The sequence below is a fragment of the Stegostoma tigrinum genome, chromosome 2 (genome assembly GCF_030684315.1).
Source record: "Stegostoma tigrinum isolate sSteTig4 chromosome 2, sSteTig4.hap1, whole genome shotgun sequence".
NCBI classification, from domain to species: Eukaryota; Metazoa; Chordata; class Chondrichthyes; order Orectolobiformes; family Stegostomatidae; genus Stegostoma; species Stegostoma tigrinum.
The window spans coordinates 26,886,602-26,913,773 of record NC_081355.1 but is presented as its reverse complement, the minus strand read 5'-3'; the positions used below and the strand labels follow the sequence as shown (position 1 = coordinate 26,913,773).

At 42.2% G+C, this 27,172-nt stretch overlaps 1 protein-coding gene across 5 annotated transcripts in view; it reads left to right on the top strand.

Moving 5' to 3' along the window:
- The window catches only part of LOC125461786 (acidic amino acid decarboxylase GADL1-like), a 188,843-nt gene that overhangs the window by 124,838 nt on the left and 36,833 nt on the right, over positions 1-27,172 (top strand). For 3 of the 5 annotated variants that reach the window (XM_059652961.1, XM_048550996.2, XM_048550987.2), the window contains 6 exons: positions 8,560-8,675; positions 13,604-13,683; positions 17,896-17,950; positions 19,893-20,009; positions 20,810-20,874; positions 24,528-24,609. In XM_059652961.1, the coding sequence (XP_059508944.1) occupies positions 8,560-8,675; positions 13,604-13,683; positions 17,896-17,950; positions 19,893-20,009; positions 20,810-20,874; positions 24,528-24,609 (515 nt within the window). The remainder of the gene's footprint in view (positions 1-8,559; positions 8,676-13,603; positions 13,684-17,895; positions 17,951-19,892; positions 20,010-20,809; positions 20,875-24,527; positions 24,610-27,172) is intronic. The other 2 variants (XM_059652949.1, XM_048551006.2) reach the window with 2 other exon arrangements.

Below are 27,172 nucleotides of genomic sequence, written 5' to 3'. Positions count from 1 at the left end.
AGTGCATCCTCCGATTAAGCAATGTTGTTCTACTCCGCTTAGTATTTATATGATCTGGTCTGTAGAGGTGTTTTGTGTCATTTTCAGTTCTTTTTTACAAGGGTTTGTATTTGGAGTTTAATCCCACATGTTTATCAATTGCATTGTGGGTGGTGAACTAAGCCTCTAGGAATTCCCAAGTGCGTGTGTACGGTTGGCCTGAGCTGCGATGGTCATGTCATTCCAGTTAAATTGAAGGGCTTCGTTGTCCGAATATACTGAAATGAGGGAAAGTTTGTTGTGTTGTTTTGCTGCTAGCTAGTGTTTGTGTATATTGATAGCTAGTTTCTTTCCTGTCTGACTGATGTAGTGTTTTTGGCAGTCCTTGCATGGTATTTTGTGCACAATGTCGGTCCTACATGTCATGGATATGGGGTCTTTGTTCAGAGATAATGGGAACTGCAGATGCTGGAGATTCCAAGATAATAAAATGTGAGGCTGGATGAACACAGCAGGCCAAGCAGCATCTCAGGAGCACAAAAGCTGACGTTTCGGGCCTAGACCCTTCATCAGAGAGGGGGATGGGGGGAGGGAACTGGAATAAATAGGGAGAGAGGGGGAGGCGGACCGAAGATGGAGAGTAAAGAAGATAGGTGGAGAGGGTGTAGGTGGGGAGGTAGGGAGGGGATAGGTCAGTCCAGGGAAGACGGACAGGTCAAGGAGGTGGGATGAGGTTAGTAGGTAGCTGGGGGTGCGGCTTGGGGTGGGAGGAAGGGATGGGTGAGAGGAAGAACCGGTTAGGGAGGCAGAGACAGGTTGGACTGGTTTTGGGATGCAGTGGGTGGGGGGGAAGAGCTGGGCTGGTTGTGTGGTGCAGTGGGGGGAGGGGATGAACTGGGCTGGTTTAGGGATGCAGTGGGGGAAGGGGAGATTTTGAAACTGGTGAAGTCCACATTGATACCATATGGCTGCAGGGTTCCCAGGCGGAATATGAGTTGCTGTTCCTGCAACCTTCGGGTGGCATCATTGTGGCAGTGCAGGAGGCCCATGATGGACATGTCATCAAGAGAATGGGAGGGGGAGTGGAAATGGTTTGCGACTGGGAGGTGCAGTTGTTTGTTGCGAACTGAGCGGAGGTGTTCTGCAAAGCGGTCCCCAAGCCTCCGCTTGGTTTCCCCAATGTAGAGGAAGCCGCACCGGGTACAGTGGATGCAGTATACCACATTGGCAGATGTGCAGGTGAACCTCTGCTTAATGTGGAATGTCATCTTGGGGCCTGGGATGGGGGTGAGGGAGGAGGTGTGGGGACAAGTGTAGCATTTCCTGCGGTTGCAGGGGAAGGTGCCGGGTGTGGTGGGGTTGGAGGGCAGTGTGGAGCGAACAAGGGAGTCACGGAGAGAGTGGTCTCTCCGGAAAGCAGACAGGGGAGGGGATGGAAAAATGTCTTGGGTGGTGGAGTCGGATTGTAAATGGCGGAAGTGTCGGAGGATAATGCGTTGTATCCGGAGGTTGGTAGGGTGGTGTGTGAGAACGAGGGGGATCCTCTTGGGGCGGTTGTGGCGGGGGCGGGGTGTGAGGGATGTGTCGCGGGAAATGCGGGAGACGCGGTCAAGGGCGTTCTCAATCACCGTGGGGGGAAAGTTGCGGTCCTTAAAGAACTTGGACATCTGGGATGTGCGGGAGTGGAATGTCTTATCGTGGGAGCAGATGTGGCGGAGGCAGAGGAATTGGGAATAGGGGATGGAATTTTTGCAGGAGGGTGGGTGGGAGGAGGTGTATTCTAGGTAGCTGTGGGAGTCGGTGGGCTTGAAATGGACATCAGTTCCAAGCTGGTTCACCAACACCTTCCACCCCAACCTTCAGTTCACCTGGGCCATCTCCAGCACATCCCTCACCTTCCTGGACCTCTCAGTCTCCATCTCAGGCAACCAGCTTGGAACTGATGTCCATTTCAAGCCCACCGACTCCCACAGCTACCTAGAATACACCTCCTCCCACCCACCCTCCTGCAAAAATTCCATCCCCTATTCCCAATTCCTCCGCCTCCGCCACATCTGCTCCCACGATAAGACATTCCACTCCCGCACATCCCAGATGTCCAAGTTCTTTAAGGACCGCAACTTTCCCCCCACGGTGATTGAGAACGCCCTTGACCGCGTCTCCCGCATTTCCCGCGACACATCCCTCACACCCCGCCCCCGCCACAACCGCCCCAAGAGGATCCCCCTCGTTCTCACACACCACCCTACCAACCTCCGGATACAACGCATTATCCTCCGACACTTCCGCCATTTACAATCCGACCCCACCACCCAAGACATTTTTCCATCCCCTCCCCTGTCTGCTTTCCGGAGAGACCACTCTCTCCGTGACTCCCTTGTTCGCTCCACACTGCCCTCCAACCCCACCACACCCGGCACCTTCCCCTGCAACCGCAGGAAATGCTACACTTGTCCCCACACCTCCTCCCTCACCCCCATCCCAGGCCCCAAGATGACATTCCACATTAAGCAGAGGTTCACCTGCACATCTGCCAATGTGGTATACTGCATCCACTGTACCCGGTGCGGCTTCCTCTACATTGGGGAAACCAAGCGGAGGCTTGGGGACCGCTTTGCAGAACACCTCCGCTCAGTTCGCAACAAACAACTGCACCTCCCAGTCGCAAACCATTTCCACTCCCCCTCCCATTCTCTTGATGACATGTCCATCATGGGCCTCCTGCACTGCCACAATGATGCCACCCGAAGATTGCAGGAACAGCAACTCATATTCCGCCTGGGAACCCTGCAGCCATATGGTATCAATGTGGACTTCACCAGTTTCAAAATCTCCCCTTCCCCCACTGCATCCCTAAACCAGCCCAGTTCATCCCCTCCCCCCACTGTACCACACAACCAGCCCAGCTCTTCCCCCCCACCCACTGCATCCCAAAACCAGTCCAACCTGTCTCTGCCTCCCTAACCGGTTCTTCCTCTCACCCATCCCTTCCTCCCACCCCAAGCCGCACCCCCAGCTACCTACTAACCTCATCCCACCTCCTTGACCTGTCCGTCTTCCCTGGACTGACCTATCCCCTCCCTACCTCCCCACCTACACCCTCTCCACCTATCTTCTTTACTCTCCATCTTCGGTCCGCCTCCCCCTCTCTCCCTATTTATTCCAGTTCCCTCCCCCCATCCCCCTCTCTGATGAAGGGTCTAGGCCCGAAACGTCAGCTTTTGTGCTCCTGAGATGCTGCTTGGCCTGCTGTGTTCATCCAGCCTCACATTTTATTATCTTGGGGTCTTTGTTCCTTGTTTTATCGTAGTGTGGCTGTGGGTTTGTGTGCTATCCTGATTCGTGGTTTTTGTAGGAGTCTCATTGTCAGTTCCGATACGTTCTTGATGTGTGGTAGTATGGCCAGTGTATTAAGGTGTGTGTGTCCTCCTGGTGCTGTCTATCTAGCACGCATCTGTGGATGAAGTTGTTGGCTATCATTGATAGCGAAGATCTTGTACAGATCTTGTACAGATGCTCTTCCTCCTTCTTGTGAAGTTCTGGTGTGTTACAGTGGGTTGCGGCTGGTTTGAATAGTGTCTCAACAAAGCTTAGTTTGTGGCCATTGGGGTGATTGCAGTGGAAATGGTCAGTAGGGTTGCCTTCCTGCATCTGTGGTTTGGAATTTCCACATTTGTCATTTGTTCTACCCTGACGTCTAGGAACAGAAGGTGATTGTTGTTTTCCTCTTCTCTTCTGAAGGGTTTGAGTGAAGATTTGTAGCTTGAGTTCTGGTTGTCAATGTTGGTAAGTTCACTAAGCTGGGAGGTTCAATCTTGTGAATTTGATCCCGGTGAATATGATGAAGTGGTCACTTCTGTCTCTTCTGACTTAGTACATTTAATGATGACAAATGTGTCATCCACATATCGTAGTCACAGTTCTGGCTGTATGTGGGGGTGGGGGGGTGGGGGGAGGGTTGTGCGTTCCAATCTTTGCTTGACTGCCTCTGCAGTAAGACTTGAAATGGGTGACCCCATAGGTGTGCCACTAATCTGTTTGTATACTTGACCATTAAAGGTAAAGAGTGTGGTTAGGCATAGGTCCAGTAGTCTGCATATATTGTCCTCGCTGATGGAGCTGTCGGTTGGCATTACTGTTTCCCCCAGTAACGTGGCCAGTGTTTCTTTGGCCAGTTACATTACATCAGCCAGACAGGAGGAAACTAACCATCAGGATACATGAATGTCAGCTAGCAGCAAAACAACATGATGAACTTTCCCTCACTTCAATACACTTGGACAATGAAGGCCATCAATTTAATTGGGATGAAGTGACCATCGCAGATCAAGCCAACCATTGACATACACGGGAATTCCTGTCGGCCTGGTTCTCCACCCATAATGCAACCAATAAATGTGTGGAATTAGACCCCATGTACAAACCCTTGTGAAAAAGAACCAGAAATGACACAAAACTCCTCAACAGATTGGATCATACAAATACCAAGCTGAGTAGAACAACATTGCTTCATCGGAGGCTGCACTGATTATGTTACCTAGCATGGTGATGAAACGTCTGAACTATAACCAACCTCATGCACAACCCGAGCTACAAATCTTCGCAGGAACCTGAAGTCTAGTGATAATACTGTCAGGCCATTGTCTCTCCTTGAAGTCAGTGTAAAAGTTCTTGAAACTGTTGAGCAAGTACTTAAGTTGGGAGGCCATAGGAGGGAGGGTTGGAAGGAAAATTTAGCTGAGTAGTTGAGATGGAAATATTGTACCAAATAACAATTTAATTATTTTTAATCAATCTGTTTGGACATGTCATGATGCACCTCTAGGATACGTTGGACTCAAACCCAAGCTGTCTGGTCAGGAGCAAATAATTGCAGATGCTGGAATCTGTACTGAAAACAAAAGTTGTTGGAGCAAGCCCTCTCTCCACGGATGCTGCCTGACTTGCTGTAATCTCCAGCACTTTTGTTTTCTGTCTGGTCAGGATGTAGGGGTCACTACTACTGTACCATATAACCCCTTATTTAGAACATAGTGGTTTGGAGGAGTCCTATCTTATTAGATGTAAAACACGCAGATTTGTAAGTTGAGTATAAAAGTATAAAATTGTAAAGATATTGCTTATTAAGTGAATAGTCAGAATCATGGCAAATTGATTTCAGTGTAGGTAAACATGAAGCCATCCACTTTGGACTTAAATGTGATAGAACAGGGTAATCTCTGAATTATACAATTAGGTATGAATCACAAGAGAGCATGAAGAAAACAAATCTTAGCCAACATTTTGTATCAAATCATCCTCAATTGAAAATGATATCAGGATTTACATCATGTAGAGCTGGATGAACACAGCAGGACAAGCAGCATCAGAGGAGCAGGAAAGCTGACGTTTTGGGTCAAGACCCTTCTCCAGCATTGGCAGTTCCTCCTACCCAGGACTTATATCAGCTGTGAATCTAAAGACAACATCAATGGCAATTAGCCTTAAATTGATCTCAGTTTGTCTATTATCTCCTGATGTATTTGTGGCATTAGAAAACCAGGTTCAAAACTAAATGCTGAATCTGTTTGTCAAGTGCAGCACAGTTGATTAAAATCTTCTTTACCTAAATAACCTTGATCGGCCCATGTATGAGAATTTGTTCCAGAACTTCAAATAGATCACTTTATTGACTGTAATCTAATGAGGAATTTGACTTTATCTTCTGCCATGTTTTCAGTCTGCGTGCTGTTGTGCTGTGGTTAACCATCTTCGTACTCCGAACTATCACTTGGATTTTTGTCTGCAAGTTAGGTGTGCGGGTTCAAGATGATTCTTGGCTCCACGAACTTGACTTTGAGAGATGGCTGTCTGGGCATATGACTTTTGGCTTAAGAATGGTGTGTTAGAAGTCAGGGTGGGCGACCCAGTAAGTAGTGAGGTTGATGCCAGGTATGGGAGGTGACTGGGTGGAAGGCCTGCCTGAAGGCTCCAGCCCTGTCCAAATTTTAGAAAGAATGAAACATAAGACAACAGCCAAACTTCAAAACTACACACTCAACACATGTTAACCATACCAATCCATGCCAACCCGTGCAATTCCATGCCCTATACCTAACACATAACCCTTCATAGCCTCCATGTCAATCTGTGCCTATGTACCCATCCCATACTCTTCATTGCTAACCCATGCACTTGTATTCAAACCACCCCCCCAATTGCACTCATACCCTCCATGCCAATCTATATCCTTGTACTCAACACCATGACCCCTTATAGTTCCTATACCAACAGGGTCAACTTGTTCTGATGCATATCCTCCATCACCCTTTGCCCTCACACTCACCATGCACGTTCATCCAATATCTATCATGGAGCCAATCTGAGATAAAAGAAGGTAAAGCTTTTAGTATCTACTGCGCAGCCCAGTTTTATATATATATTTTTTAAATTGTCATTGACAAAAACCAATTAACTATGTTGAAATCTGTGCAAATACTTTTTTTATTTCTTTATTCTTTAGTGCAATGTGGATGTTGCCAGCAACACCAGCATTTTTGCCTATCCCAATTGCCTTTCAACTGAGTGGCTTGCTAGGCCACCTTAGTGGGTAGGTAAAAAGTACCACAATTCTGTGGGTCTGGAGTCACATTTAGATCCAACCAGGTAAAAATGGCAGATTTTCTTTGGGGCACTTAGATAACTTGACAATTTCCTTGTTCCACAGATCTAATCTGCCTTTTATATATGTGCATGTCCACTCTTAAATTATTAGTGAGAAATTATTAGAGTCCCTAAAGTGCAGAAAGAGGCCATTCAGCCCGTCAAGACTACACCGACCCTCCAAAGAGCATCTCAACCAGACTCATCCTATTCCCTTAACCCCCATGTAGGGTTTTTACCATTGACTAATCCACCAAACCTGCACATTCCTGGACATTACAGAGGACAATTTTTATTTTGGTCAATCCATCTAACCTGCCTATCTTTTGGTGTGGGAGGAAACCCACACATACACAGCAAGAACTGCAAACTCCACTCAAGCCCATGAAGCTGGTATCAAACCCAGGTCCGTGGCACTGATTGGCAGCAGGCTAAGAAGGGAAGGGTATAGTGGGTCAGATCCTTAGAGTGAAGAGTCCGTGTTGGTCCCAGACAAGATAAAGATCCAGAAGTGAGTGTTTAAGCTGAGGACACTGAAGTTCAAGTGAATGGAAATTCCCAGGAAGCAGCTAGTTACAGTATAGCAATTGAATCTCAAGTGATTTAAACCTATTGAGGTGTTAGGTACAGAATTGCTGGTGAGTATTATATGAGTGATAATGGGAACTGCAGATGCTGGAGAATCCAAGATAATAAAATGTGAGGCTGGATGAACACAGCAGGCCAAGCAGCATCTCAGGAGCACAAAAGCTGACGTTTCGGGCCAAGACCCTTCATCAGAGAGGGGGATGGGGTGAGGGTTCTGGAATAAATAGGGAGAGAGGGGGAGGCGGACCGAAGATGGAGAGAAAAGAAGATAGGTGGAGAGAGTATAGGTGGCGAGGTAGGGAGGGGATAGGTCAGTCCAGGGAAGACGGACAGGTCAAGGAGGTGGGATGAGGTTAGTAGGTAGATGGGGGTGCGGCTTGGTGTGGGAGGAAGGGATGGGTGAGAGGAAGAACAGGTTAGGGAGGCAGAGACAGGTTGGACTGGTTTTGGGATGAGCTGGGCTGGTTGTGTGGTGCAGTGGTGGGAGGGGACGAACTGGGCTGGTTTAGGGATGTGGTGGGGGAAGGGGAGATTTTGAAACTGGTGAAGTCCACATTGATACCATATGGCTGCAGGGTTCCCAGGTGGAATATGAGTTGCTGTTCCTGCAACCTTCGGGTGGCATCGTTGTGGCACTGCAGGAGGCCCATGATGGACATGTCAATGTCCTACCTCCCCACCTATACTCTCTCCACCTATCTTCTTTTCTCTCCATCTTCGGTCCGCCTCCCCCTCTCTCCCTATTTATTCCAGAACCCTCACCCCATCCCTCTCTCTGATGAAGGGTCTAGGCCCGAAACGTCAGCTTTTGTGCTCCTGAGATGCTGCTTGGCCTGCTGTGTTCATCCAGCCTCACATTTTATTATCTAGTATTATATGAGTAATGTTTTGGATATTATACCTGAAGTGGTGTTTTGCGAACTGCACTATCAAAGCATTTTTGTTTCTCTTCAATTTATAAAGGAATGTTTTGGCCTTAATGGTATTATATTTTCACTGTGTGAAACAGTGATTGAAGGAGATAGGTCAGTACCATCTTCCTTAGGACAATGGGCAATTAGTGCTGGTTTAGCCATCAACTCTCAATCCCATGAATGAATGAATTGTTTTAAAAAATTCAGTCTGTAGGTAAAGAGTGTCACTTATATATGAAGAGTTGTAACAGTGACGATCAATTGTTAGTTCAGTTGGCTGCACAGCTGGAGTGTATTGCTGAATGATGCCAATGCCTGTACCGGCTGCAATTGTATCCTGTATCTATGTCTTGCCACACAATTTATGTAAAGTTATTTTTACGATATATCATTTTCCAGTCAAATAACGATTTTTCATGATCTTCATCCTAAACAGGAGGCTCAGTTTCTAACATGTATGCTGTAAATCTAGCCCGGTACAAGTGCTGTCCAGAGCTAAAGGAGAATGGGCTTTCAGGTTCGCCCCCTTTGGCAATGTTCACATCTGAGGAGGTAGGTTGTACAGATTAGAATCCATTTAAATTGCTTGTATTAAGAGGCCTGATGGATAATGTTGGCATTAGCATTCTAGGAACATTGGAGTCACTTACTTCTGTTATGAAAAAGAACTACATGGAGAATGAGTTAAGTTGTTTGCCAGGTGGGGTGAGGTGGGGGTTGGGGTGATAGGGGAGGGGGAGCTGGAAACCATGGAGCCATAGAGGTCCACAGCAAAGAAAAGAGCCCTTTGGCACATCAAGTCTGCGCAGTCAAAGGCAGCCACCTAACTATTCTAACCCTGTTTTCTAGCACTTGATGTATAGCCTCGTATGCCATGGCATCATAAGTGTACATCTAAAATGTTATGAGGCCTTCTGTCTCTACCATTCTCACAGGTAGTGAATTTCAGATTATCACTAGAGAATCTTTCCTTACGTCCCCTCTAAACCTTCTGCCACTTACCGTAAATCTATGTCCCATGTTCGTTGAACCCACTGTCAAAGGGAAGTTTATTCCTGTCTACCCTATTTATGTCTCTCGTAATGTTATGCATCTCAATCATGTCCCCCCAGTTGTTTGTCCTTGAAGGAAAACCACCCCAGTCTATCAAATCTCTCTTAACAACTAAAACTCTCCAACTCAGGCAACTTACTGGTAAACCTTCTCTGTGCCCTCTTCAATGCAATCACCTATAATGTGGATTCCAGACCTGCACCCCATATTAACTGTGGCCTAACCAACTTTTTATACAGTTTCAGTATAACCTCCCTGCTCTTAAATTCTATGGCTTGGATTATAAAGGCAAGTATCTTATATGCCTCTTTAACCACTTTAATGACCTGTCCTGCATCCTTAGTGGACGGTTAGAGATGCACATCAGTGTCTCTCTGATCCTCAGGATCCTACCATTCATATCTATTCACTTGCCTTGTTTGTCCTGCCCAAGTGCATCACCTCGCGTTTATCGAGACTGAATTCCATTTTCCATTGATCAGCCTATCTGATAAGCCCAGCTATATCCTCTGCTATGCTAAGTCTATCCTCCTCACTAATTACCAATTTCCATATCATCTGTGAACATACAGATCAATCCTCCCATATGCAAGTCTAAATCACTTACATCACAAACACCAAGGCTCCCTGCAGAACCCTTCTAGACACAGGTTTCCTTATACTCTGCCAATTCTAGATCCAACTTGCCAAATTTTCTTAGTTCCCATTGACTCGTACCTTCAATATCAGTCTTCCATGTAGGATGTTATCAAAAACATTGCTGAAGTCTCAAGTAGACCGTGTAAAGTATATTGCCCTCATCTACAAATGTAGTAATCGCTTTTAAAAATTTGCGCTCTTCTTAATAAAAACACATTGACAATCCCTTCGTCTCCAAATGCAGATTTTTGCACTTGATAGTTTCTGCACCACTGAGGTTAAACTGACTATCCTGTAGTTTCCAGGTTTATCTCTTCTTGGCTGTCCTCCACTCCTCTGGAACCTCACCTTGGCTAGAGAGGAATTGAAAGTTATTGCTAACACTGGTGCTATTTCCTCCCTTGCCTCGCTCAACAGCCTGGGTTGTATTACATGTGGTCATAAATATTTTAGCCCTGCCAGACCGCTCAGAACCTCCTCTCTGTCTATGTCAATTTCTTTAAGTATATTGTCATCTTTCTCCCTATAACAACATTGTCTCGGTTGTCAGTCAACACCAAGACAAAGTATTCATTTAGAACCCTATTTACACCCTTTGGTTCCACACACAAATTACCATTATGATTGTTAATAGGCCCTACTCTTTCCCTAATTATCTGTCCTGTAGGGCCCCCTACATACTGGCTTAAAGAAAACTCTCCTGGATGCACTTTAAGAATTCCGCTTCCTCTAAACCTTTCACACTATGATTAACATTGGGTAAGTTGGAATCCCCTACTGCATTATCTGCTGTTGTATTTCTCCTGGTGCATTTGGGGACCGACATTCCCAGCAGTCTGATTGCTCCATTTTGATCTTCAAGTTCTACCCATATGGCTTCACTTGAGGAGCCTTCTAAGATCTCGTCTCTCCTTTCTGCTGTAATTGATTTCCTGATCAATATCACAACACCCCCTCCTCTATTACCTCTTTCCCTTGTCTCACCTGAAGACCCTATATCCTGGAATATTGAACTGCAATCCCCTCTTAATCAGGTTTCAGTGATAACAATTACAGGATACCCGGATGTTGTAATTTGAACCCTCAACCCATCTATCTTTAGACTTCTTGCGTTAAGATAAGTACCATCCAATGTTGCCAAACATCCTCGTGCTCTCACTGTCCTATACTTGACACCCTCATTGACTCCCTTGTTCTTTTTAAATTTTGGCTGTTCATCTCCCACTGCTGAAACTTCTGTCAACACACTTCCTGCCAATTTAGTTTAAACTGTCCCTGTAACACTAGCAAACCTTCCTGCAATGGTATTGGTCTCTTCTCGCTACAAACTACCACCCCCAAAAACGGTACAATGTCTAAGAAATCTAAAGATCTTCCCTGTGCACCATCTCTCCAGCCATACATTCTTCTGGACTGACCACCTATATCTATGCGGTCCAGCATGTGGCGCCAGAAGTAACCCAGAGATTACTACCTTTTGGGTCCTGCTCCTTAATCTAGTTCCTAGCTCCATAAATTCTCCTTCAGGACCTATACCCTTTTTCTACCAGTGTGATTGGTGCAAATACATACCACAGTCTCTGCCCCCTCTCTGGCCTCTTCCTTCAGAATACCATCCAGCCTTTCCATGGCATTCCTTACTCCACCACCAAGAGATGCAACATGCAATTCTGGAATGTGTTTTGTGGCTTCAGAATTGCTATCTGTACCCCTTACAATTGAACCTCCTACCATTCTTGCCCTGCTGTTCTTCTTCCTCCTCTCTTGTGCAGCAGACAATGCCATGGTGAAGTTAGCTACCATTTCATTCCCCTACACAGTTATTTCCCCCAGCAGTATCCAAAATGGTATTTCTGTTGGAAAGGGGTTGGCCTCAGGGGATAATTTAACTACCTGCCTGGTGATCACCCATGCTCTTGCTGCCTGGTGAGTCTTTACCTGTGGTGTGACCACCTCACTAAATGTGCTGCCCTCGACACTCTCAACATCACGGATGTTTCACAGTGGAATCACGTGCAGCAGTTCCAGCTGTGAAATGCAGTGCGGCAGTAATTGCAGCTAGATACACGGTACTTCATTTGCATGGGCGCACCAGGACGTACTGAAGCTTCCATAATTTCCCACATATTACAGGAGGAACACATCAAGGGTATGAGCTCAGTCTAAACTTCTTTTGAGGCCCTTACATGTGCCCTTTTTAAACAATGTTATTTTTGCTCATGTAAGAATATTAGTGACTTACTTGCTAATGCTAACTCCACTTTCCTAATTTGTATTACTTAGTTATATTGACTCTGACTTTCACATATTCCTGTTGTTTCTTAGTTAATCACCTCTTCCAAAAAAGTACATTTTTTGGAATCATGAGCCAATCGAACCAAGGTGAATCTGAACTAGCAACATTGGAACATTAGGAACAGAAATAGCCTGTTTGGTGTCCCAGCCTGTTTCACCATTTGATTGGATCATGACTAATCCTAAACTCTGTTTATCTGTTTTTAGCTCTATTTTATTTGATACCCTTAACAAAAATCTTATTGATCTCAGTTGAAAACTTCCAAGCACAGGGGAAAAAAGGAGACAGAATCAATATGGAAGTGCTTTTGTGCATGACAACATCACAGGAAATTACTTAGTCTTCTTCATGAATGAACAGGCATATACAAATGCTGAGATAACCTTGCCATTCAGTGAAAGAGTCAGGCACTCGTGTATTAAGAATGCGGGACAAAAGTATATTTTTATTAAGAAACAAATGCAAAGGACTATGGCCCTAGATGTATTTAACTTATAAACAGATAAACTTACAGCCTGGAAGGAGGTCATTCAGCCCATTATGTCTGCATTGGTTCTCTCTAAGAGTTGGCCTCATTCTATTTGCATTTTTATATTCATCTATTTAAATATTTCTTCTATAAATAATTAGCAACTTTTCTTTTAAAATCTATAATGGACTGTGCATCCACCATTATTTCTGGTAACACATTCTATCTCCTAACAGGTCATTGTAAAAGAGAAACAAACTTCCTAATCTGCCCCTCCATCTAAATTTGGGCCCACTCCTTAACCAACTGATGGAAGTAGATTTAGTTCCCAATTTGCCATATGAAAAACTTGATAATTCTGAACATTCATATGGGGCCTTCTGAAAACCTTTGTGATTAAAAGGAAGCTAGATTTTCCAGTCACTTCTCATAAATAAAATCTGCCACTCCTTATATCATCTTAAGTGAATTTCTTCTATACTATTTCCATATCCTTGATGCCACCGAGATTGCAAAGAGGAATTTGGAGGACAAGATTAATCAAGAAGTACTTAAGATTTAATTGCCTGAAGTTTATGGGAGGTTAGGAAGACTGAGGGAGATAAGGAGCTCCACAGTTCTGAGATGGTTGAAAAGAATTTAAGGGAAACAGACTGAGAGCTTTTCCATAACCTAGTTATTATTCTTACCCCTGCATCCAACTTCTACTCCACCTGCTATGCAAAACAAAACCTAGCTTGATTCTTGAACGCATTGTTACTCTATGTACAGTGCCATTCCTGGTTGTGTATTTGTAATTCACAAACCTATTCTTATGGAATCCACAATAAGGAAAAGGGGACATTATAAACTACATATGCTTACACCCACTACATTTTCTTCAGATTGCCAGCATTTTTAAAGAAAATGGTGTGGAAATATTATTTCACTTTTTCAGTTCTGGCTCTTAAAAATTGAACCATGAAGCAATATGATGTAGCCTACGTTGATCAAAATGATTTAAGCTGTCTTTGCTTTTCATAGAGTCACTACTCTGTGAAAAAAGCTGCTGCCTTCCTTGGAATTGGCATTCGAAATGTCTACATGGTGAAAGCTGACAAAAGGTAAGAAAAACTACTGTATGAGTGGAATGGAATGGTTGAGCTAATTACAGTTAATGACGCCTGGCATTCTTGGTCCATCCTTGTCATTAAGGCCAGTAAATGCAAATAGGTTTCCTAGTTAAACATGGTAACTCAGCAATATATTCCATCATATGAAAAATTTTCATCATTTGTTTGCTTCTTGTTTAGAGTTAAAACAGGAATTAGCAGATGGAAGATGACCAAGTTACACTTTTGTTTTGTTTGGGATGTAGATTGACGCAGGATGTTCTATCCTGTTTATTCATATTATTTTTTGTAACAGTTTGATAGAACTGAGTGGCTTGCTAGGCCATTTCAGAGAGCACTTAAGAGTCAAGCACATACCTGTGGGCACAAGTAACATGTAGGATAAACCGAGTAAGGATAGCAGATGTTCTTCATTGAAGAACAACGTTGAATCAGCTGGGCTTTTGCAATAATCTCATTTCATGGCTATCATTATTAATATTAGTTCACTCACCAATGAATGATTTAGTTTGGCAAAACAATAAGGGAATTGTTAATTACCTGTGGCAATCAATGGCGTTGTCATCTCTATCTCTAGATTATCAGTCTGGAAATGTCTCACACAGAAGGGGAAGAAAGCCCCCACTGAAGAGAGCTGGGGACAATAGACCCAAAGACCTTTGACATAGTACAGTTAACATATGCTTTTACCAAAAGAATGAATGTATACTTAGCCCAGGCATAGCCATTTTCAGCTGTCAGCCATGGCTCAGTGGAACCAGTCTTCATTCTGTGTCAGAAGTCAACGTGTTCAAATACCACTCCATCCTGCATAGTCCAATTTGATATTCCCAATGTAATAATGAAAATGCTATGACTTTAACAGAAGGCATGCACTGGTAATCAAGCTCCATGACTGCACAAGTGCAAATGTTTTGTTTAATCACCAAAGTAGCCTGTTTCCCTTTTTTGTCCTTCTATCCATAAAAAACCCAATAGGTAAACTGGTAAATAACTATGTCCCAAGTCCAAGCGCACACATTCGCAAAACAGACAATATAACACTGCTATGAAAAGCTAATGTGGTTTAAATAAAATGAAAAGGAGGAAACAACACAGTGGGCCAAGAGTCCAAGCTCAAAGGATAAAATGGACAAACTTCTCATTGTCCAGCTGATTTTCTGGGTTTCAAATGCTGACAATCTTAGAATCAAAGAAATTTCAAATGTGGAATATCAGTTGGAAATTCTGACATTTGACTTTATCAGGCTATCACAAGATCTCAGCTAAGAGAGAGAAATCTTTGCGGTTGCTTCCTACCTCAGTGCTTTCTGTTGACTTTTCAGAAGGGATGGTATTTGGATGTCTCTCTTCACCTGACCCAATTAGCTATGCTGAAACAACAGCAACTTCAGTGCAGAGGCTGTTACTATGCAGCCTTTAGCATAAGGACCTCCTCAAACAATTTGTCCAGCAATTCAAGCAATAAAGCCAATCTCTTATCTCTGCTAAAAGCTTTGCTTGCCATCTCCCCATAAAGTCATTTGACTAATTGTAGGTGTACACATTTTTTAACTTTTGACTTTTTGGATTTAATAAGTCAGATGGTAAATCTTCTGCAACTCAGAAATGGTGCAAATGGTTCATTCAGTGTTATTTTTAAGGAATATCTATTTCAAACAGATGTTAAACCTGTTTCCTCTTTTATGTGGATATAAATCCTGTCACAGTATCTCAAACAAGGGCTGGTAGTTCCAGGACATTAGCTTTTAAGAAATATCACTAATACAATTGATTCAGTCATCATCTCATTGCTGGTTGTGTTACTTTGCTATGCTCAAATTGGCTGCCACACTCCCTTTTTATTATAACAGAACAAAAGGTTACTGAAGTTACATAATTTAGAACACTTGAAAAGAGATTGTCAATAGTGAACAATTGAGTTGCTGCCTTTGATATTGAGTTCAGCTGCTGTCTTGGTTGCTGACCTAATTATTTTCATGACAGTGTTTTAACGCATTTTGAGTAAAAATGTTGAAACTTATTTTGTTACATGATTGTCATTTGCAAACATTATTGAGCAACTCCTCCCACCCAATCTAAAGAAAAGTCTGAAATTAAGACAACAGATATCGCAATCCTGCTTGCTTGCTTGATTTTCAGCAGCAGTGGACTTTGATCACATGATGATTTATGACGGATTTTGGAATATATTTGACTTTTTTTATATAAGAACAAAAATAAAGTAAATGTCATATGTATTGTAGGTTTGATTATTCTAGTCAATCTAGAAAAATATAAAATAGAATGGTTTAATAGTTGTGTTTAGTCCCTATGGTTTATTATCCTATTCCTACGGCTGCTAGCTATTTTTACATCTATTCAATATTGATGTGCATCAGGTACAAATGATTTCATGTGCACTAAGTTATTTCTGGCGAGACTGTTGTCTGACATAAACAGCAGCTGCAGTGCTCCTTACTGGGCCTTTGTTTATGCCTCTTAGCGCAGGTGTGCAGCTCTTAGAGTCAGTCACATGAGAAATGAAAGCCACTTTTATCTCCATTCTGTATTCAACCACAACCATTTCTGACCAACAATTTGTACAAGTTGAGTGCATTCACAGGTGCATAAAAGCTATAGCTAAGCAAAAAAAAAAGACTTTTCTTAACAGTTGTGGTTGAAATTTTATTTGACCTGTACAAAAAGGTATCAGAAGATGAAAGCAGTCTCCTCCTCCTTTTCAAAACAAATTATCTTCCTGCATTATTGGTCTTTGCCAATTTTAAACACAAAGTACTTGCAAGTAAGCCACCCATGAATTGAAAGAGCAATATATTTTGTAGAAAGAGCTCGGATTGATATTTATTGAGGTTGAATTAAGAGCTCATTTGTATGATAAATAAATCCAACCCCTTAAGGTAACACTGCTGCACAATTAAACCTCTTCTTATCTCCTACATGTTTACAAATAAAAGCAAAATGCACACCCAATCTCCATATTACTTTTCTTCTTCTGTTATGTGGAGAATTTTTTTTTTAATCTTAGTGTTCTAGTACATTTTGTAGCAAAGTGAGGACCTCTTGCTATGTTAACTCATTCAAATTCCAAAACAAAATCAAAACGGCAACAATCAAGTAGAAGTGATTATTTGTACATAAGACTTTTACTTTTACCATTTTCCTAGTTGCTTGGTTTTGTTGCTAGACTTGGAGATAATTTAGAAACCTCTCCGTGTTTTATGTGGCAGAGGCTTCTTAATGGGGATATAGCAGCATAGGAAAATGCCAATATTTTTGTAAAGCAACATCTCATTTTTAATTTGAGAAGAAGTCTTTAGGAGGAGCTGCATATAAGGGTAAATACTTTTTTAGTTGACTTGTACTTAACAAGGAATCCATTCACGTGCATATACTGACTCATATATGCCATGCCTGAGATCAAGAGACTGCTTGTGATCTCTGAACCTTTCTGAAGAATGGTCCAGTCCCGAAATGTCAGCTTTCCTGCTCCTCTGATGCTGCCTGGCCTGCTGTGTTCATCCAGCTCTACACCTTATAATCTCAAACTCCGTGCTAAAATGGGTCACTGCTTCCCACTGTGCCCTGTACACATTTTCTGGTTGGCCCAGTTTCTCTGGTAATGACGATCTATGGTGGTCCATTTTCAGTGAGTGTGACAGCCTATGTTTGGTCCATTTTCACACCTGGCACTCTCTGGAGCTTGAAAGGACTCAGCACCAACTGGTCGACTTCTTAATGAGAGATACTAGGAACTGCAGATGCTGGAGGATCCGAGTTAACAAGTTGTAAAGCTGGATGAACACAGGCGGCCAAGCAGCATCTTAGGAGCAGGAAAGCTGACATTTCGGGATGAAGGGTTTAGGCCCGAAACGTCAGCTTTCCTGCTCCTAAGATGCTGCTTGGCCTGTGAACTTCTTTATGAACCCGTTTGTGCAAACCTGGGGGCTCTGTTCGAGTGTATATGCAGGTGCACTTCCTGTTTTTTTACCAACTAGTGTGTTTAATAACTGGGAGGAGGACTGTGGGGCCATTCTACCCACCTGTCTCTACTTTCACCAACCCCTACACATTCTTTGTTTCAGGGCTCTTGTGGCACAGTGGTAGTGTCCCTTCCTTGGGTTCACATCCCATCTGCTCCAGTGGTGTATCTGAGCAGGTTGATTTGACAATATTGGTTATTCTTTGTTTTTGTTTTTCCAGAGGAAAGGTGATTCCAGAAGAGCTGGAGAAAGAAATCCAAACAGCCAAGAAAGAAGTGAGTTACATAATGATCTAACAGAAATTGAGCCATTGCTTGTAAGCAATATTTCTAAATATTTCTTTTGGAATAGAAGGTTCGAACACCTGGACAATTTAAAGATTATGAAGTAGGGATTCATTATTCCTATATTAGGTCATTGCAGGCATGAAGGAAAATTAAAATAAAATACAGCATTTACATTGTACTAAGGCTGTGGTTTGCATCTAGCTGAAGAAATTCTTTGTATGATCTGTCTCTCCATGACGCATCCTTTCCCCAAGGTCACCCTTTTCCAAGGACAGTCTGTATGACTCCACTGATCATCCTGTTCAGTGTCCTCCTTCTCTGTTGCCAGTTGCTGTTGGATTACTATGAGCTATTTTGATCCCTAATTTAATGAAACATATAATTTAATTGGAGGCAGTTCAGAGAAGGTTCACTAGAATGATCCCTCGTGTGGAAGGATTGTCTTAAGAACAAAAGCTAAACAGGTTGGGACACTACTCACTGGAGTTTAGAAGAATGAAAGGTGGTCTTCAAGAAAAATGGAGAATTCTTAAGAGGTTTGACAGGGTAAGTGCTGTGAGGATGTTTCCTCTCATGGGAGGGCACCAGAGGGCATAGTCTCAGCATAAGAGGACACTGATTTAAGACTGAGATGAGGAGGAATTTCTTCTCTCAGCATTGTGAATCTTTGAACTTCTTGCTACAGAGCTGTGGGGGCAGAGTACTTGTGTATATTTAAGGCTGAGACAGATTCTTGATCGGCAGGGGAATCAAGAGTTATGAGGAAAGGGCAGGAAAGTCGATGCGAGAAATGTTGGATCAGCCATGATCCTGTTGAATGGTGGAGCAGGTTTCGGGAGTGTTGAATGGTCTACTGCAGTTCCTAATCCTTATGGTCTTAGCATGTTATGATGCCAGCACAGTTGTTCCAGCAGCCCTGCTCAGTGCCATTCCCTTACCTTAAGGGGATAAATAGCCTAATCCTGGTCATTTGCACCTATTATGATCATGAAACATCAATGAAAAGGATCAACTGGGATCTTACTCTTTAGGATTGATCAATGCAGAAGAATGAAAAGGGAAAGATTGCAGGCTTTTTGGGAAAGTGCAGGTAAATATTGGACAGGTCTATCAAAGAGCCTAGCATCAGTGAGATGGACCAAATGGCCTCCTCCTGTACTGTAAGCATCTATGATACATCACTCAACTGGAGTTCAATTCACAGATATCTGTTTACTCATATCAATTCCAGTTTTTATCTTTTATTTTCAAATGGTTGAACATTTAAATTCCTACATTTAATGTCCCCCCAAGTCACAGGAATATGACAGGCAATGCTTTTGCCAATCAGTGTCCTCTTGCTAATGAATCAGTACTGTCCCAGTATAAATGTTGGTTTTTCTCTTTAATTGATATTCATATGAACTGTCCTGATAAGTACTAAATATAAAACTTCAACAAAATTTGCCTTTTTTTCCCAGCAATACTCAAATGCTCTACTACCAGATGACTGTAGTTGGTTATATTGTGATTCACCTCAATGCTGTTCCCTTTTTGGGATTGCGCTGCGTGAACAATCATTGCTGCACTTGTCTGTACATGAAGGATCAATGCAGTTCAAATTAAATTCATTATATCAGATGTGTTTCTGAGGCATTTTGAAGAAATTTTGCACCTGAAGTTCTGCAAGCGTTCTCCAATACTTCCCAACATAGTGCTTATGGGGAGCAGTGATATCCCTAGAGAAATAAGGGGCTCTTGTGTAACATGGTAACATTTGATTTTTGCTTGTCTACTTCCAGAGTCATGGTGGTAAAGCAATGGTGAACCTAGATGGAATTTACTGGCCATTCTAAAGCACCATGTAAATGCAAGGCTTTCTTTTTTCTTTGGGTTATCACAGATCACATGTTGAATGAATGTGTTTTTTCTCTTTGCGGTCACTCCACAGGGGGCTTTGCCTTTTATAGTCGTTGCCACCGCAGGAACCACAGTTTTGGGAGCATTTGACCCCCTAAATGAAATTGCAGACATTTGTGAAGCACATGGGGTCTGGTTCCACGTTGATGTGAGTGTCCAGTGCATTTGTACTGACAGTTAGGAGATCGACAAACATATGTATGTTGTTTTTTTTGTAAGGATGATACAGATGTGTCATTTCTCCTTTTGTTACTTGTACGGCTGTTAACATTTCAACTTAAATAACAAGAGGTATTGGGGAAAGAAAGAAGGAGAAGCTTTTTTATGTGAGGTAAATTTCATATGAGAAGGAGCATTGGATTTGTGTAGATGTTATTGGAGTATTTATTTTTTAGTTTGGAAGTATGAAAAAGAAATTAATGTTTTTCAGCCAACTGGAGAGAATAGGCTTTGCGGACCAGCTCTTCCCCAATCTGTGTCTGCCTATGAAATTGGACTTGACCTTATTCAATTCCTACAGAATGAATTTACAAAGAATTGTAATATCAGCTGCTTTCAGCTATGTACATTTTTCTACTGTTTGAAAACCTTACCAGCGTAGAAAATACAAAGTCTTATGGCCCACAAAGTAAACTTGGAAAATCGGTTGCAGAGTCACGGTGGTTGCAGTGAAAATGTCTGGAAAATCCATCGTAAAGGTCACTAGCAACAGATATGTCTTCAAAGTGTTAAAATCTTCAATGATAGACATCTATTTTAGTAGCACTTCAGTTATTAAGAATATAGGAGTTGCTGAGCAGTTTTTAAGATTATAATATATATGTACTCAGAACTCATAGAAATACAGATTTATGGTAGTGAGTGCAAGGTTGTAACTTTTCAATCTGTCTGTACCTTCATTACCATTGACTATGTTATAATGTGCTGTGTATCATTGGTCTTCTCCAGGCATCATGGGGTGGTGGTGCATTGATATCCAGAAAACATCGTTCTCTCCTGAATGGTATCCACAGGTAAATGCAACTTGAACATTCAGGCAGTACTAAAATTTACGCTGAAGCACTCTAATAGATGAGTTGCATGAGTTATTGAAAACTTCAGCTTGTAATGACCCCTTCCTGGTGGAATCCCCCCCCCAACCCCGAAAACCACCTCATCCCCTCTCAGTCTTGAGCATGCATGCACACATCAGTTTCAGCAGTAATTCTATGATGTTAACTACTTTTGAGCTTTTGGAATTGAGGTGACTGAAAATAATAAAATCATTTTGGCCCTCTTTGCCCTGCTAAAACCCAACATGCTTACATGTTGAGCGGCACGGCGGCTCAGTGGTTAGCACTACTGCCTCACAGGGTCAAAGACCTGGGCTTGATTCCACCCTTGGTTGACTGTCTGTTTGGAGTTCGCAAATTCTGCCTATGTCTACATGAAATTCCGCTGCATGCTCTGGTTTCCCTCTACAGTCCCAAAATGTGTAGGTTAGGTGGATTGGCCATGGGAAATGCAGGATTATGAGGGTAGGATAGGGGGTGGGATGCTGCTTGAAGGGTTGATGTGGACTCGATGGGTCTGCCACGCTATAGACATTTGATTCTATTCTACATAAGGTATTGGAAATGCCATGCGCTTTGTATATATACTTACTATGTGTTCAATTTCAATATGTTGCAGAGTATTAGAAATGTTTGAAGATGGATTTTCATAACCTACCTCTGAGTTTGACTTCTTTCTGCTTCACTTCTACATTTGAGATGATTTTGTGTGTGGAATGGGCACGAAGGTGTAGGCTATTGTCAGGAGAATCAAACATTGTTACAGGTCACTGGATCAACTCCAGGGATGAGAGGTTTCCTAAAAGTAGAGAGAGTAGAATGAGCCTACGCTCTCTGAAATTTACCAGAATGCAAGGGGATCTTGTTGAAACATGTTATACTTTGAAGTCTTATTAGGGTACATGCTGAAAGATTGTTCCTACTGGCTGGAGCGTTGAGGAGGAGGGATCTTCCTCTCAAATTAAGTGATTGCCCATTTAAGGGTGAGGCCAGAAGTGGATTGTGAATGTTTAGTGGGATAGTAGGAACTGCCGATGCTGGAGAATCTGAGATGACATGGTGTGAAGCTGGATGAACACAGAAGGGTCTTCAGAAGGGTCCTGAACTGAAATGTCAAACTTTTCTGCTCCTTTGATGCTGCTTGGCCTGCTGTGTTCATCCAGCTTTCCACCATGTTATCTGTGAATGTTTAGTGTTCTTTAACTTAGAGGGGAATGTGCATTCACAGTTTTTGAGGCTATTTAAGATTGAGACCAATTGATTTTTGAACAAGAAAATAATCAAGAAATGAGGGCAGAGCAAGAAAGGAGTTTGATGGAATATCCCCGACAATGTCAGTGAACAGCTAACCAGATTCAAGGATCTAATATTCCTTGACTATTTTTTCTCATGTGCAGGTGAGTTCTTTAAATCCCATGTTGTTGCACACAAAATGCTCACAGCATTACTTAAAGGCCAACTCGTTTGTGATCTGTGTGGGAAACTGCTGGGTGGCTATGAGCTTATTACTGTTTTCCTCATTCATTCAATACACAGAGTGTGGGTGTCATTGGCTGGATCACCATTTATTGTTTATACCCTTTAGAAGGTTTTGGTGAGCTGTCTTCATGAATTGCTGCAGTCCATATATTGTAGATACACCATTAGGGAGGGCCATTGCAGAATTTTAACTTGGTGATACTGAAAGAACAGCAATATATTTCCAAGTCAGGATGGTGAGTGACATGGAGGGGAACTTGCAGCTGGTGATCTTCCCATGTTTCTGCTGCCTTTGCTCTTCTAGGTGGTAGTGGTTGTAGGTTTGGAACGTGCTGTCTGAGGATTGTCTTGATAAATTTCTACAGTACATTTGGAAGTGTCGGTCGTGGAGGGACTGAATTGCACCATATTTGCAAGCATTCAGGCTAACTGCTTTGTCCTGGATAGCATCAATGTTTGAGTGTTGTTGGAGCTGTGCTTGTCTAGGCAAGTGGGGAATATTCCATCACACTCCTGACTTGTGTCTTTGAAATGGTTGACAGGCTTTCAGTAGTCAGGTAGTGAATTACTCTCCACAGGACTCCTAGCCCGTGACCAGCTCTTGTAGCCACAATACACGTGACTAATTCAATTCAGTTTGCAGTTAGTGGTATACCCTAGGATGTTGACTTGGGGGATTCGGTGATGGTGATACCTTTAAATGTTAAGGGGCAATGGTTAGATTTTCCTTTGTTGGAGATGGTCACTGCTGCCACTCGTGTGGTATGAATATTACTTGCCACATGTCAGGCCAAGCCTGGACATTGACCGTTTTGCATCTGAACATGGATACTTCAGTATATGAGTCACTGCAAATGGTGCTGAACACTGTGCAATTTCAGAATTCAGTATCGCCATATGATTTTATGATGGTAGGGAAGATCAGTGATGAAGAACCTGAAGATGGTTGGGCCCAGGACCTGGGCTCTCATGGTATGATGGTAGTGCCCCTACCTCTGAACAAGGAGGCCTGTGTTCAAGTTCTACTTGGTCCAGAAGGTGTGTCATAACATCTCCAAACAGGTTGATTAGAACCTATCTACTCTTGAGGAACTACTGTAGAGATGTCCTGGAACTGAGATGCCTGATCTCCATCCACAACAACTATCTTCTTTGGTATGTCTCCAATCAATGGAGAGTTTTCTTCTGATTCCTATTGACTGTAGTTTTGCTTGAGCTCTTTGATGCCACACTGAGTCAACTTGGTATCAAGAGCAGTCATTTTGACCTCACCTTTGGAATTCAGCTCTTTTGTCTTTTTGGACCAAGGCTACAATGAGGTCAGGAGCCGAGTGGCCCTGGTAGACCCAAACTGGGCGTCAGTGAGCAGGTTAGTGCTAATCTGGTCAAGAGTAGATTGATGGCGTGTTAATTAGTCAAGTTGGATTCGTCTAGTTTTTTGTGTTCAGGATGTACCTGGGCAATTTTACACATTGTCAAGTAGATGCCAATGTCGTAGTTGTACTGAAACAGCTTGGCTGGGGGAGTGGCAAGTTCTAGAACTATTGTTCTTTTAGATTCTCCTAATTTAACCGTCTTCCCTGGCACATCCTTCACTGAAACCTTCTCCCTCTGGTGGAAATCATGAATCTCAAAGGGGATTAAATATTTATCTGAAGAGAAAAAAATTGTCGGTCCAAGGGATAAAAGGCATGGGTGCATGATTGGCTGAATACATCAGTGGTTCAGTGGTTCGGTTCATGGTACTTTCTGTGATTTTACTTTGTGTTCAACCACAGTCTCTGTAGTAGGCCTTAGTGAACTTAAGACCTACTTGTTTATTTCCTCTCATCTCTGCTCATTTCATTGACATACCCTCATGTCTCAATGTTATGTTTCACAGCAACTGTGCCACGTATACATGAATGGTAGCCTGCAGACCTTTTGTGTTATCTACTATTGACAAAACCCTCTTCAAATAAATCTTTTAAATCTTTATTTTCTTCACAGTGTCCTGACAACACTGTTTAATAATGAGGTAGCTCCTCCATCTCTTTACAGTGGTTCTGGCACTCTCTAATCTTGGCAGAGTAAGAGCGATGTTTTGATTGGTTCACTTGTTTGAATGGTTTGCTTAGTTTATGTTTCTCCTTCAGAGCTGATTCGGTGGCCTGGAATCCTCACAAGATGCTGATGGCCGGTATCCAGTGCTGTGCTTTCCTTTTGAAGGACAACACTGTGAGTATTCATTGCCACTTCCAGTCAATCAGACTTTGAGGCTCATAGTAAGGACTTGCAATTCAGTCTAGCCCAAAGGAAATTTTAATAAACTGACACACTCCTCTGCTTGTTGAATCCTTTGGATTAAAGGTTTTGTTTTGCCTAGGACACGTACTGGGATTTGTGACACTGTTCTTATTCAATTTCACATACTTGTGTGGTGACCATTTTAAGCATTTGGTTGCTGGGACCCACAAAATGTCAGCATTCAGGGTATTCCCACTGGAACTAATCAAGTATGCACTGTATACATGAAGCCAGACTACAGAAAACAACATTGATTTGTTGCGCACTGGGCCTGGCCTTGTAACAGCCAGTTCCCTGCAATTCTACATTGGTAGAATCGTCTGTTCATGGTTTAATTCCCAAGTGTGGAGAATATTTACAGACAGATTCTGGAAATTGGACAAGTTACTGATTGCATTTAAACATTCAACAAATCACAGAACCTAATCTGGATCAAAGTCTTGGATTCTCCTGCTTCAACTACTCACTAGTTTTGGAAATCCTGGCACTTTATAACTCCAGATTTGCTGACTGTGCATGCCCATGTCAGCTGCACACAAGTTCCATCAGGCTTCAACAAATCAAAACCATAGAATAGACCTCATGTAAATATAGGTCACCTCTTGTGCAAGAAGGGAAAATATCAAATTCCTGCTCCTGGTTCAGGTTTTCAATACTTCATGCTACAGTTGCAGTGTTGCTTGGTTATTCTGTCCAACTGCACCCCCAGCCCCCCAACTCTGTTCAGAGTCCACTGATACTTAGTGCTTGTGCTTATGCAATGAAGAATAGCTATATAGTATAAAATAAATTTAATAGCAACTTAATACCCTGCCTTACTGACCATATTACTGATGGCTCGCTGCTTATATTACAAAGCCTTGCATTTAGTTGATGTCAATTAAGTTCAACTGGATGGTTGAACTTTTTTTGTAATGAAAGGAAAGATTACATATATAATTCAAAACAGGAAGGTGGACAGAATTAACTCAGAATATATACATATTATCTAGATTTAAATTGTGATGTTATTCCTATAGACATTCACCTTTTTATTTGCTACTAGCTGAATGAAATTTTAATTATTAAACCCAAAGCAAACTTAACTAAGTAGTGAGGAGAATGAATTTAGCTAGGCTTCTTTATCATCTTCTTAAACAATAAGTTGTCATTTTAACAAATCGTTTTAATCACTTTGTTCATCTTCAACCGGTGTCGGCTTTAGATAGCTTGTACAGCCATCTTTGTACAGTGAATGTCATGAATTCAGTAAGAATTACTGAGCCACAGCTGATTACTTATAACAATGGGAAAGAAAGGACTGTTTCTGTCAGGAAGAATAGGAGGAGCTGAACATTATCTAAATGGGGAAAGACTACAGAAGAGGCAGCATGGAAGGATTGGTGGTTCATTGTCCAGGAATCAGAAAAAGCTAGCATCCATGTTCGGTAGGTAACAGGAAAGGCAAATGGAACATTGGCTTTTATTTCAAAGGAAATGGAGTATAAAAATAAAGTTATAAAACTCAATAGACCATAGCTGGAATACTTTGATCAGTTTTATTCATGGAAACATATATTGGCATTGGAAGTGGATCTGAAGATTATCAGATTAACCATGATCTCTTGAGTGATGAAACAGACTTGATGGGCTGAATAACCCACTTTTGCTTCGGTATCTGATTGTCTTATGGTTTTCCATGATCAAGCTTCAATTCGTAGGAATGAAGTGGACAAAAATACCAATGTAACAAGCACCTAATTCATTAAGTAACATTAACTAATTAACGGAAGTGCAATTTATGTACATCAGTTCTATTAAATGAGGCATATTCATCTTGAAAAGCCAGACCAGTTTTCCACTTTCTTAACCCTTTAGCTACCTTAAACAATTATGATACAGAGCTTGAGAGATGTAGAGGGAAGCCCTGCTTATTCTCAGCAACACTTCCTTAACTGCAATCTCAGAGGAACAACCCCAGATGCCCATGTGTAACACAATCATTTCCACACCAGTAATCATCATTCTTTGTTATTTCTTATCATTTGAGAGCAGGTTTATGTTTTGAATTTAACACCAAATAGGATTTTCTACTCATTCTTCTGAAAAGCCTCAGCAGCCACTCAGTCTTTGGTTAGACTGTAGTTTTTGGTGAGTACATTACCTGGAAGTGGTTGTCACTTCACAGAGCTTTCTCACCTTCAAACTTAGGTATTGGAACTAATTTGTGGTCAGTTTCAGTAGCAAGTAAACTCCTCCACCAGTTGAATATTATCATTTACATTTTGTCACAATGCTATAAAGCTTGCACTTTAAGAATTGAATACTACATTTTAAAAGTAATCATCAAGAAACCATCTAAATCAGGACAATGATTCTAAATGGGATGGATGTTGAATTGCTGGAATGGAATAATAGAAGTGTCTGCAGGTGTTATCAACATGTCTTCACTGATTAACCTGTCATTGTAAATAAGAGTAGAGTTAAAAGTTAAGATGCTCGAAGAATAACTCAG